Source organism: Camelus ferus, chromosome 5 (genome assembly GCF_009834535.1).
Source record: "Camelus ferus isolate YT-003-E chromosome 5, BCGSAC_Cfer_1.0, whole genome shotgun sequence".
Classification (NCBI taxonomy): Eukaryota; Metazoa; Chordata; class Mammalia; order Artiodactyla; family Camelidae; genus Camelus; species Camelus ferus.
In genome coordinates this window covers 46,163,845-46,177,572 of record NC_045700.1, presented here as the reverse complement: position 1 = coordinate 46,177,572, position 13,728 = coordinate 46,163,845, and the positions used below count along the sequence as shown (strand labels likewise).

At 41.7% G+C, this 13,728-nt stretch overlaps 1 protein-coding gene and 1 long non-coding RNA gene across 15 annotated transcripts in view; one reads left to right on the top strand and one right to left on the bottom strand.

Moving 5' to 3' along the window:
- Window positions 1-11,664, bottom strand: part of RAPGEF4 (Rap guanine nucleotide exchange factor 4) — a 273,639-nt gene extending 261,975 nt beyond the window's left edge. For all 5 annotated transcript variants that reach the window (XM_032479695.1, XM_032479696.1, XM_032479697.1 and 2 more), the window contains exon 1: window positions 11,539-11,664. In XM_032479695.1, coding sequence (XP_032335586.1) covers window positions 11,539-11,603 — 65 coding nt within the window. In that variant the 5' untranslated portion in view covers window positions 11,604-11,664. The remainder of the gene's footprint in view (window positions 1-11,538) is intronic.
- The window catches only part of LOC106730215, an 84,411-nt gene continuing 81,731 nt past the window's right edge, over window positions 11,049-13,728 (top strand). For 7 of the 10 annotated variants that reach the window (XR_004319932.1, XR_004319937.1, XR_004319933.1 and 4 more), the window contains exon 1: window positions 12,943-13,080. This is a non-coding gene — a long non-coding RNA (uncharacterized LOC106730215). Of the gene's footprint in view, window positions 11,157-11,885; window positions 12,005-12,152; window positions 12,276-12,872; window positions 13,081-13,728 lie in introns of those variants that run through there. The other 3 variants (XR_004319939.1, XR_004319935.1, XR_004319934.1) reach the window with 3 other exon arrangements.

The following is a 13,728-nucleotide window of genomic DNA, read 5'->3' as shown; positions in this document are numbered from 1 at the left end:
TAGGAGCTCTGTGTCAGGAACAGGGGGCAGAGACCAATGTATATATTTTACATTGTCTTACAGGTACTTTCTAAAAATAAGGCCATGTAACCAAACAAAAGTGCAGTATCAGATGTATTCAGCCTGTGTCCTCATCACAGGCACTAGCATGACCCATGTTCTCTAAAATACCCCACCCACCTATTTAGGAAAGCATGGATTACACCGATTTAAATTCATACTAGATGATCTCTCCATTCAAGGTCTTTGATCAAATGAACCTCTGCAGAAACCTTCCCATTTTCCCTTGAATACCACCACCCCTCAGTTTCTTTCCCTTTTCTCTACTTTGTTTTCCTTCACTGGTCTTACCACTATCTGACACTGCAGTATAGATTTCTCTGACTCCTTACTCCATCACACAGTATCCTCTTACTTTTGGTTTCAGAGCATTTACTACTACTTAAGTTTTCCTATTTTGCTGACCACTATATTCCTTACTACCTGGAACAATATCCAGCACATAGTAGGTACTCAATAACTAGTTTTTTGAAGGACTGACTGAATTAATTAATGTCTTCACAATTAATATTTAAATTCATGAGATCAGGGACCATGTCAATTTTTCTTACTAAACTATCCCCAGCAAGAATGTCTGGCACATGGGAAGTATAGAGTAAAATATCTGAATGAATGAATGAAAGAATGAACAGTAGGAAAGGAGATGACTAAGACTATATCCTTTTCCTGCAGCACATCTGGGTGGAGGAAGGAGGAAAAGAGCATGAGACAAGGAGAAAGACTGAAAAAAGTGGAGAGACAAAAGGTGTGGCAAGGGACACTGGAGACAGAACTTGCTTATACCCAAAGTTTGTTTAAAGAAAACATCTAAGATTGAAGAACTCAACTTTTTCTGGAATATGTTCAATAAGTAGCCAATCAATGACTAGAAGACTAAGGCTGCCAGAGCCTGAACACAGGCAAGACATTAATGCCTTCATCTGAGGTTTAAACAGAATTGAAATGTCATCTACAATATCAAGAATCAAATGATTAAGTTCCAAGTAATGTCCACTGACCATCAAAGGTCTTTTCAGTTTGCTTCAACATCTCTAACAATTCAGCCTTTTCTAAAGGGTCTTTAAAAATTATTTTCCCATTTAATTAAATAAAAGAAAGGTTCTTGAACTTTTAACCAATGTATAGGTAATAATTCTACTGAGCAAGTCATCTTATTTAATATACTTACATTTTACGATCTTACTCCATAGAACGGTTTTCAGAAAATTAAATTACTCATTTCAAGAATGCGTCAGTGCAATTAACACACGTTCCTTTGTTTCCATGGTAACAATCATAGGGGACATGCTCTGTACCATAACCTGGACTCTTGACCACCATTTGTCTGTGTGTTTGAAAGGCACCAAATTTCCTCCTTAAGAATACACCCTTACCCCCCACATCTTCACAGAGAAGGACTAGACCACCATTCAGACATATATCCTTGTTTAGCTATCAAATGAGGATGTAATTTTCCTCCAGTTTGGCTGAGTCCAAAGTCATATAACTCTTCACCTAACCAACAGTACAGAATAACAGCACTCCAGGTATCTACTGGAAAATATTACTTCAAAGTCATTGCTACCCAATTTTATTATCAATAGCTCAGATGTGAAAAACAGTAATTATGGAGAACTTTCTGAAAGAGAAGTAACCCATCCATTTCTAAAACAGTCTAAAATCTATCCTGGGATTGAATTTGACCATCAAAAAGTTGTATATTGTATTTCCCCCCAGGAGAAATATTCTTCTATAATGTCCCTTTGGCATTATGCTCTCAAGATATACTGAGAGCCCTATGAAGCCCATTGCTGAACTCAGTTAGGGTGTTGTAGAGGATTTTGTTTATCACACTGTACAGTACCTTATCCATGAAGTTGAGGAGGTCAACAGGTCCCAGTATTTCCTATGCTTACTTAGCATATTAATAGCTTGATTAATTATTCTTCTCTGGCAGAAATAGTTTTCATTTGTAAACACTGAACAATGAAATAACTGTGCTTCCTTCTTTGTGCTGACCATGAGAAATTATAACTTTAATGCTCTATTATAAAAGAAGAAATGTTTAAAATTAATTATCTAAGTTTCCATTTTAAGAAGCCAGAAAAAGAGAGTAAGTTAAGCTGAAGGTAAGTACAATAAAGGGGGGTGGGGGGAGCAGAAATCAATGAATTTCTCAAACAGTAGAGAAAATCAACTAGAAACTGGTTCTTTTAAAAGATTAAGAAAATTGAGACGCTCCAAGCAAGACACACCAAGAAAAGAGGGCAGACACAAATTACTAATATGAGATATAAAAGAGGGAACATCACTATATATAACCTGAGGGCATTGAAAGGATAAAAAGGGAATACTAGGAACAACTCTATGCCAATCAATTTGATGTCTTGGATGAAATGGACAAACTCCTTGAAACAACTTATCAAACCGACACAAAAAGAACTAGAAAACCTGAGTAGTCTTCTATCTATTAAAGAGACTAAATTTGTCATCAAAAAGTTTCCCACAAAGAATAGTCCTGTATCTATAAAACACTTTAAGAAGAAATAACATCAATATTATATTGCTTTTAAAAAATAGAGGAAATAAAAAACATAGAGGAAAAAGAAATGTCTCCTGGTTCAGGGAAGTCCATTCTCACCCCTTCTGTTTCACTTTGTCCTGGAAATCATGTCCATGCAATAAAGCAAAAAATAATAATAATAATAAATAAATAATAAAAGACATAAAGATCAGAAAGAATAAGTAAAACTGCCAGTATTCACAGACAATAAGATTGTCTACATAAAAAATTCTGAGGAATCTACAGAACAATCTCTGAAACTGAATTACTTGCCCAAAGTTACACCATTAATAAAATCAAAACTGGAATTTGAACCAAAACAGTCTGGCTCCCAAACTCTTAACCCCTACGCTATGCTTTCTACTTAGGGAAGATCATGCAGCTACACTTGCATTAGTCCACAGATCTCAACAGAGCCACTACAGTAAGTCTTGGTAGCCTCATTTGATGGTTTGGAAACACAGGTTCAGAAAAATAAACAACTTCACCGAGATTGCATGGCTAGAGGGTGGAGGTGACAGAATTTGAATCCAGGTCTGGCTGATCCTAAAATAAAGCAGATTTGAAAATATCATGTTTTCCAGATTGGAACAAGGAAGCAATGAGATGATCTAGATGCAGATGATATGGCCCTAAAATAAAGCAGTAGAAAATAAAGGCCAAGAGAAGAACTGGTGACTGGTTAGGTGTAAAAAGGGACGTAGCAAAGGGAAGACACAGGTAACGTCAAAGTTTTGAGGACGAGAGTGGTCATGTCATTAATAAAATAGAAAGTAAGGAGGAGAAACTAATGGAGAAGAAAGTTAGGGAAGATGAAGTCAGTTTTAGACAAGCCGAGAATCAGCTTGTTAGGTTGGGGACAGTTTTCACAGCAAATGATAGAAAATCTAACAGAGTAGTTTCTAGAAATAGGGTGTGTTTTTTCTTCACAAAGCAAAAAACTCTGAAGGTAGGCAACTACTGACCTAACTTCAGCAGCTGAACAAAGTCAGAACTGGAGGTCTGTTTCTCCTGGTCCTTCCTTCTGGGATTACAATGTGATTCCCACAGGCCCAGACCTCAGGCAGTAATTCCAGGCAGGGGAAGAGAATAGAGCGGTGTCAAATACGTCTGTACCTTTCATAAGTAAAGCAAAGCTTTCCCAGAATCCTCTAGCAGACTTTTGCTATGTCTTATTGGCCAGAAGTGTGTCACAAGGCACCTATGTCACAGGGAGGCTGGGAAAATAAGTGTTTTGTTTTCTCTATCAAAGGTAGGTGAAGGAAAGCAATATCTGCCCCCAAATATTAATGGGGTATTTGATGTGGGACTATCCAAAGGAGACAAAAATGCATCTGGTCCAGAAGATAAGCCAAGGATAGAGAGTGTTAAGTAGTCTGCATAATTAGAGCACAGGAAATGAACAGGTGCTCCAAGAAAGAGAGTGCAAGAAAAGGAAAGAGAGCAGTAACAGCACTTTGTTTTTCTGTTCACGCAGGGGAAGCAAGCGATGCACATGGATGCAGCTGAGTAAACACGGCACCCAGGTACCTCCACTCCAGCCAGTAGAATTGTTTGCTTTCCTATGTTTGGCTGGGACTTTCTCTGTCATCCTCCCCACCCAGTTAGTTCCATCCTCTTTCTCTTTCCTCAGTCTCTCAGCATTCCCAAGACGGTCTCTTCACTCTCTTTCCCTCAACTATGAATTGAAGGTCCTGGAGGGAAAATTCACTCTTTGCTGCCACTGTTCAGGCGCATAAAGATGGATTTAAACCTAACTAAGTAAACTTAGCCGTGTTGCTGGTGGGAAGGGGGAACAGGATAAGAAGCAGTTACTCTGGGAGGGCTACAAAATCTTATAAACTCTTGGAAATTCAAACTAAAAGGGATCTGCCAATCCCACCCTCATTGGAAGAGCCAGAGGTCTATTTGGGGGACCCCAAACTAAGACAAGGAGGTAGAATTTGCTTTGCTGTGCAACACTCGTCCTCTAATGACTCTCCAGACTCCCAGGCTGTGTTTAGGAGTCCAGGCTGCAGGGCCAAGGGTGTGATGGACTGGGAAGCTTCCTCTCAGGCCCACTGCCCTGTGAGCGCACCATCCCCCATGTGCCTCCAGTCTGAGGGAGTCCAGCTCTGGCTGAATCTTTCCTTTCCTAAATCCTAAAAGGGCAGGTAGAATCAGCACCACAGAATTTAACCCTGATCACATATCAGGGTATGTTGTCCTCTAATTGCTCCACATGTTATGTCATGGCTCCTACATTTTGGAGCTACAATGAGATGTCCCTCAAGAAGTTGTAGATAAGATAGGCCCAAGCTGGAAAACAGTACACAGATATCTCAAAAAACTAAAAATAGACTTATCCTATGATCCAACAATCCCACTCCTGGGCATATATCTGGAGGGAACTCTAATTTGAAAAGATACATGCACCCCAATATTCATAGCAGCACTATTTACAACAGCCAAGACATGGAAACAACCTAAATGTCCATCAACAGATGACTGGATAAAGAAATTGGTATATTTAAACAATGGAATACTACTCAGCTATAAAAAATAATAAAATAATGCCATTTGCAGCAACATGGGTGGACCTGGAGATCAAGATTTGCAGATACTAACTACTATATAGAAAATAGGTAAACAACAACTTTATACTGTATAGCACAGGGAACTATATTCAATATCTCGTAGTAACCTATAATGAAAAAGACTATGAAAAGGAACATATGTATGTATATATATGACTGAAACATTATGCTGTACACCAGAAACTGACACAACATGGTAAACTGACAATATTTCAATAAAAAAGTCACTAAATAAAATTATATATATACAAGAGAAAAAAAAAAAGGACAGTGGGCGAGCACTGAGGGGAGGGTATATAGCTCAGTGGTAGACTGTGTGCTTAGCATGCACAAGGTCCTGGGTTCCATCCCCAATACCTCTATTAATAAATAAACAAAAATAAATAAACCTAATTACCTCTCCCCCTCAAAAAATGGAAACAAAAAGACAGTGGCCAACCATTAAAGTTTAAAAAAAAATGTTGCTAACATCACAAAAAGATCACTTGACATTATGTAACTCATAAAGTAAGTATATAACACTTCTGTGAAGGATTGTTGCCCAAAAAATCGTATCTAAATCGTATCAAGCTCTAGATCAAATATCAATTTACAGGTAATACAGGGGACAAAGGGACATATTAAAAGACACCATGTAGATATACTTAAAATTCAGACTGCAAAAAGTTACCTGTTTCTTCAACAAATTTATTACAAGGAAGAAAAAGAGACAGCTAAAGGGAGAACCCAGAAATTAAAAAAGACCTAGGGACATATTAACTAAATACAGCTTATTTGGATCCTAATACAAGCAAACTGCAAAAAAGAAAAAGTTATGAGATAAACATAGAAATTTGAACTCTGACTAGCTATATTAAGGGAACTAATGTCAAATTTTAAAATGTGTGAAAACACTATTTTTAATAAAGTCCTTAGCTTTTAGAGATATATACTGAAATATTTACAGATAATATTACATGAAACTTGCATCCAAATAATCCTGGGGTAGTGCGGGACAAGTGAGGGTATAAATAAAACAAGAGTAGCTGTGAGTTGAGACTGTTGGAGGGAGAAGAGGTGGGACAAAAAAATTATTATACTATTCTTTCTTCTTTTTGTATAGTTTGACATTTTCCATAATAACTTTTAAAAAATAATAGAGTAGAATAGAGCTATGCCATGTCATTTTTTTCCAAAAAGTGTTCACATCAGCCAAGAAGATGAAGAAGGAGCAGCAGAAGCAGATGCTGATGGTGCCTGGCCAAGCCCTTCTTAAGGCAAAGGGGGCCAGTGTGAGGACTTGCCTGCAAGGTTGCAGAGGCTACTCCATCCAAAGGAAGAGGATGCCTCTGGCTATCTCATCCTGATCCCAGAAGTACTTCCTACAATCAGGGCACTGCACTGAAGCTGGAGATAAAAAAATAAAGACAGTACAGAGACTGGCATCAAGGGGCACACAAACAGAAGTAAACAGGCAACTGTGATGAAGTCTGACTCGTGTTACTACATTGTTGGACAGAGGGTGCTATGCGAGTACACAGGATGCTCCTCTAACTGGGAGAGGTGACAGGCAGACTGTCCTGAAGGACTCCCAGAACTGTCTTCTGATTATAATTCAATTCCTGGGCTCTGTCGCTCTAGGAAGATAATGAGCTGGCCAGAAGTTGTAAGTGTCCTGATCTCCTGGCAGCTTTGCTTCTCTTTGTAAATGCATAGCATGGCCTTCTAATAACAACTGGGTTTCCATACAGCTTGCCTAGAGAAGGAATACATTAGCCAAAGTCAGTATCCACTTCTCTGATGTTGTTTTCAAATTAATGAACTGTCTTTCTGGGTTTTACAGTCTCTGAGAGTTTGGTGCCTATGTATCTGTCCTTGAAAAATGTATTAATTCTTGATGTGCTGACAAATCAGGATTCCAAGACTGCAAGACCAGCCCTGAGCCCTGGGCAAGGTCATCCCTTGGGACCTGCCTGGGTAGGCACCATGCTTCTCCAGTGACAGCCTTCTGCTCTGCATGCTTCTTTGATCTTCTACATTCCTCAAGGCTGGGACCGTGTCTGATGCTTCTTTGTAATCTGAGTCATCCTCTCTCATCATGTCTGCTATGAAGCATTCTGGCTTTTAACAAATTTGTTCCTTGGTTTCTTTCACTCTCATTCAGCCCCATCGAAATAGCTAACTCACCATCTATTTGGGGATCAAGTCAGATGCAAAGACACTGTGTAAGAGGCAGTTTTTAAATGAATCATTATTAAATTTTTAAATTCCTTGGCTGTTTTGAAACACATCCATACCATGTTAACTTCATTTTCTATTTCTATGATCGCCAGTGGTCCTCAAATAAGCCGATCAACCAAAGACCTCCCTCCACCTTATACTTCTACCAAAGAACAAGAAACCAAATACTGTGAACTCCTTCCCAAAGCCTTCTTTCATCTCCTTCTTCCCCTCTTTCTTTCATCTCCAGTGGTTTCTTAGTCAATTGCTTAGATTCTTTCACCAGTAAACGGGGGATGGCAAACTTTTCTTCAAAGATCCACTTAGTAAACACTTTAAACTCTGTGGGCCACTCCGCTGGTCGCAGCTACTCAGCCCTGCCACTGTCGTATGAAAGCAGCCACAGGCAATATGTAACCAAATGAGCATGGCTGTGTTCCAATAAAACTTTGCTTATGGATACTGAAATTTGACTTTCATATAAATTTCATGGGTCACAAAATATTAATCTTCTTATGGTTTATTTCCAACCATTCAAAAATGTAAAAACCATTCTCAGCTTAGGAGACACACAAGCAGCTGCCAGATGTGGCTATCATTCGCCAACTCTTGCTCCAGAGTGATGAATACTGGCAGTGATTCACTACATGTGGTCCCTTCATAACACTCCCTTCCCAACCATGAGAATTTTGACCTATAATGGTTCTTAAATCCAGAGGTGGCAAAACTCAAAATCTTATGAGAACAGTATTTTCACTAATATTAAAAAATGATCAGCACATTTTTAAAAAGGCATTGTAAAGGCATTTTTTAAAAGGCATTTAAGATTTTTAAAAGGCATTTTAAAAAAGCATTTAAGATACATATCTTAAATCCCAAATAGTGGGGTACTATGTAATATGTTTCTAGTTACCATCCCTGCTCAGAAAAAAACGGTAAGGTCATCAAGATGTGCTAAGCTTGTTTTGCTTTAGCAATATTGTCTGCTGAGACTTTTTTTCAATGTATTTTTATCCATCCAAATGTTCAATGTCTTTCTGATTTTAAGATTAATATTCGTACACTCTCATCTTCTTGGTCCCACCATAGGCCAAGAACTTGGACGCTTGATCCATAAAAATCTCTGGATTTTCTTTCTTCAACCTAATCCACATATCTACATATTTTTAACCCCCTCCCCACATGTAAGCTTATATAGCATTATAAGTCTATAGCAACTTCCTAGGCACATTGAGTGAACATTTCTAAGGGATTATTTTCCTCGTTCTATTTTATTAGTTTCAACTTTCATTACACGTTTCTCCACTCATGCAGACTTTCTACTTTAACTCCCCTTTTTACTTCCAACCCCTCAGTTGCTCTTTGTCTGACTGTCCACAGCAGTTGTTACCTGCATGATGCATATATCTACGCTACATTTCCCAGCTATGGTAAAGGTCCCAGCATCATTTCCCCAAACAGGACATCAGGGTTCAGTGTACCATTTTCTCTTTGTTTATGTGTGTGCTTGAAAATGTCCATAATCAAAAGTTTTAGAAAAACAGTGCATGTGTTCCTATAATCTAGATGTGGTCACAAGAGGAATCTGTGGATGAGAAGAAATCAGCATATTTCTATGCCACATCTGTGTGTCTTTGTTCACACTGCTCCCTCTGCCTGGCATGTGCTCCCAGAATTCTCTGCCTGATAAAGTTCCCCTCAACCTCCAAGGTCCAGGCAGGAACCAGTGGGAAGCACCCCTGTCAGAGCTGAGGACTCTCTCCCCCAAAGCATTTCATATATCTCCATTAAAGCACTTATCATTGCACTGTGGTTAGTTGTTTATGCAGCTGTCCCACCCCCATCTGCCCACCCCAGAAGTCAATAAGCAAATCACATCTTCCTTTTTCCTGCATCTCTAGTGCCCAACACAGTGCGTAGAATAGAGCATCAAGATGGCACTTCTCAGAAATATCAAGGGTGGTTGTCCCAGAAGGCATGACTTCAGGGGGCTTCCCCAGACAACTTCCATCAGCACCCTTAATCTTCCTCCTCCCCTAAAAAATTAACACACAACCTAAGTAAAAATTCAGCTTCAAAACAAGTACCTTGAGGCCCTCTTACAGTGAGCTTGCCACTCTTAAACTCTTCTTCAAAGGAATTCTAGCAACAACACTGTGGAAAATGCAAGGTTCTCTTAACACCACAAAATAAAATATTCACATGGCACCTCACAGTACTCAAAGTACTTTCACGCTTTTTTTTTTTTTTTTTCTCATTTGGTCCAGTAATCCTTGGTAAGACAGATAGTTTTATCCTCATTTTTCAGACGCTCAAAGAAATAAAAGTGACATGTCCAAGATCAGAGCTGGTGACGGCTCTGGGCCTAAAACCCTTAATTTATTGATCTGTCTACTCTCCTGCACTCCAGGAACACTAGGCCCAGGATCTATGCAGGATTCCACCCCAACTCCACCCCAGGAGATTTTTACCCATTATGAATGGTGGTACTAGATTAGACTGTGGCACTGTGTTCTAAAAATCCATTCCAAACAAAATCATTTGGGCAAATACACATTATGAAAAGAGTCAAATACATTCCACTTGAGTCAGAAATGCTCTATGATTTTTGCTATAAGTACTTAAGGGTTGCCAGTGAATTACTGACTGTTCAAAAAATGACATTCCACGCATTTCTGCAAAAAGAAATATGCAGCCTATTATCTAAAAAATTCACTCATGATGAAGCACTACTATTTATAAGTTAAGTACAAGAGCTTGATTTTCTCTTTTTTGATAATTCATCTTTCCTAAACTATTAAATTTAGATTACTTATAATATTAGCAGGCTCCTCACTTATATGAGCTCCTAATTCTTCTATATAATTCCATGTGATTTAACCATCACTTCAATTCTCTATTTATTGCATGCATCTCTTCTAATATTAGTACATATCTTCTTAGACGTAAATAGGGCACTGCCTGCCAAAAAATCTTGCTACTGTGTGGTAACTGAAAGTAAAAATTATTTCTCAGATATATTAAGTTATTCAAATGAGCCACATTTAGCTTCTCTCAAATTACTTAATTTTTTTCAACAAAGGCCTATAATAGTAATGTATGCAGAGCACGTCACACTTAAGATTTTCAAGTTTGATCTGGTTATGAATCTGCTAATTGTAAAAATTTCAATATGGCAGAGAGCAAAATATTTCACACAAATGCAAACAGAGATGCCATGCAGATAGCTGCAAGACATGAATCACTGCCCTGCTGCATCAAACTCGAAAATCAGAGGCAGTTCACTCTCCAAGATTTCTTACCCAGTTTTTAGAAGTTCAGATGCATCACCTTTTAATCAGGGTAATAAACTATAATTGCTAACATACTGTGTAATGTTTACTGCTAAACCCACAATCTGGACAGACAGAAAATTATGCTGTCAGAGCCTGGAAACAACTGCAGTCCGCTGTGACACACAGCAGCCTCCTTACACAGGGCTGTCTTTGGGACTTAAAAACGCTCTACGGTTTGAATTTTTTAGAGTAAGGGTCTTTTCCTTAGAGGCTAAGACGAAAACAGTCTCCCGCGTGACCTTCCTAACACAGACCTTGAACAAGCGACTGCGGGGGCAGAAGCTGAGAATTTCAGAAGGCACTTGACAGCTCCACTGGGTCCTTCACACTTGGCTCTCAGGAACAACAACAACAAAAGCATGTTACTCTGCACCTGCCTCTCCTCTCACCCTTCTTAAAACTTAAATTACATTTACCCCTAAGGGTCTGAACAGCCGGAAGAAGGTAGGAATTTATTCCTCTGTCCCGAGATGCCGAGGAAAATAACCCCCCACCCAATTTTTAGTTTTTGAAGGAACCAATGCAGAGCCGGGAGTCTGAGGGGGGCGGGGGCAGAGGGCGAGGAGACTGTGAGGGAGGGACGGAGTGGGGGGCTGGAGGGGCTCCCCACACTGCGCCGCAATTTCTCCACCACGTGTGAAAATCTCGTGTACCGGGCGCCCCATGAGAGGCCGGGGTCTGTGTTCCCTGGTCCAGGGCGCGGACCCTCCGCCTCCTCCCCGCTAGGGAACCCTCCTTCCGCGGCCCCGGCGGGCGTCCCCGCGGGCGTCTCCGGGCAGGAGCAGCGCGCAGAGCCCCCGCCGCCGGGGAGCCCTTCCCCGGCTACCTTTTATCCAGGCAGGCGATCCACTCGGTGGAGGAGGAAGAATGGGCAGCGTGCGCAGCGACCATGTTGGGCAGCGGAGCTCGGTGTCCCCCGGCTGCGGCGACCTCCCGCGCTCCTTCAGCCTTCGCCTCGTCTCCGCCTCTCCCGCCGCGCGGACCCGCTTCTCCCCGCCCGCCTCGCGCCCAGCGCGGCGGCTACGCGCCCGCCCTCCCAGCGGCCTGCCGGGCGGGGGGCCGGCGAGGGAGGGGACCCGAGGGGCGGGACGCGGGGACCGCGCTGCACTGCGGCGCCTGGGGGGTGGGGAGGCCCGCGGTCCCGCCCGCTGCGGGGAGGGGGCTGAAGGCGACCCCGGGTGGCCAGCCACCTGCGATGCGACAGGTGGCTTCTACGTCTGGGGGAGACCAGGGCCCCACCCCTCACCTCCCGGCCTCTGAAGCGTGCAGAGAGGGAAAGCGCAGCGGCAGGGGTGAGGGTGGGGGTTGGGGGACGGGGGGGCGGGTGTCAGTGTCTATATATTTTTCATACAGCAAATACCACTAAAATGGCTGCTGCCTCTCTGTTTCCTTAGAAACCCATTAGTCTTCCTCAGCAGCTGTCAAAACTTGCCGGTGGTTTCTTGCTCACCTTTCCTGTTTCCCCTTTAAAAAGGGATGAAGCGGAGAGCCAGCCTGGCCTGGGCTGGCAACAGCCACAGTGGTCTCTGAGTTTGGAATCCAGGGGACAGTTTCTCCTGAAGGGTGAGGGAGTGCTGGGGTGGAATGCAAGACAGTGCAGGCATGATTGGAAGCCGGAGGGGAGGCCAGTGGGCCAGGATGGTGACCAGTGGTGACTGGGGAGTTGACAAACCAAAGTCTCTGTCCTTGGACTTTGGACATACTTCCATCACCTGCTTTAAAACAAACAAACAAACAAACAAAAAACCTACAAACTACACACAATTAAGAATAGGGAGTAGTGGGGCCACAGCAGAACTGAGGTTTGGTTTGGGGGGGCCAAGATCTTACCTCACTTAGGGTAACGAGTGGCTGGCCCCACATGCCCTTCTTCCCACGGCTTGAGTATCCGATGGGTGGTCACTACGCCTGTCTCTGGTAGTTGTTCAAAACAAATGACGTGCCAAGAAGTTGTTGGGTTATACTCTGCCAAAAATCATATTACGCACCGATGGTTGTTTAGGAATTTGGGGACATGTTAAATCTTCTGGACTACTACCAAGCAGTGTTTTGATATTTATAGTGTGTATTTGGGAATAGATAGTGGGGAAAGAGACGTAGCATTGCTAACCTCACTGTTTTTATTTTTCTCTCGATCCCTCCCCTCCCTCCCCTGCTCAGAGGAGATTCAAGGAGACTGGAAAGCGTGAAACAGCAGGCGCGTTTTGGCATGCTTTCATGATAAAAACTCGGAAGAATCTGCCACTTCCCCTCTGCTCCACAGCCAAGATCTGGTTTCAGACCTGCCACTGTTCCCTCAGCAACACCTCCCTGCTCAGTGCTTGTCCCCCAGGTGACCTCCATCTCGTTGATTTCAACCATGTTGAAGGTAAATAACATTTAAAATGCTATACTGTCCAAAGGTTGCCAAAGGTATTTTATGTTGCTTTTTTACAATAAAGGTATGAAGAAGGAAATGAGTCTCCTATATTTATTAAGATTCATTTATAAAGGTATCAGAGAGCTCTTTGAGAACATTTCAAGGTCACCAAATGCTTTCTCAAAATGCCTTTCCTCGGAGAATGCTTATAGGTAAGGAGCTAGAGAGGCTAGAGGAAAAAGGACCTACACAGGGCCTGTCATTACCGGAGGCTCCAAGCTGCCATAATTTTTAGTTCTGATACTAATAATAGCCACCATTTATTGAACTTCTGCTGAGTGTCAGATGCTGTGCAGAGTTCTCTACATGTGTTATCTCATTTTCTTCAGAACATTCTATGACACAGAGCCAGAAGGACAGATGTACAGTGTTACTCGACAAGGAGGGACAAATATCCTTGAAAGTGTACTGAAATAGAGAAAATTATGTTTGTCAGTACTTTCAGGGAGAGTGTTGATTGGGTTGGAAGGAAGAAGCTGATGAGTTGCTCGCAGTGGGAGTGACAGCCCAAGGACTGTAACATGTATTTTAAAGATAGTAGGTCTAATGAACTGCCAGGCCTTTGTTTCACCCTGTGGGGACCCTGCCTTTCCTTTA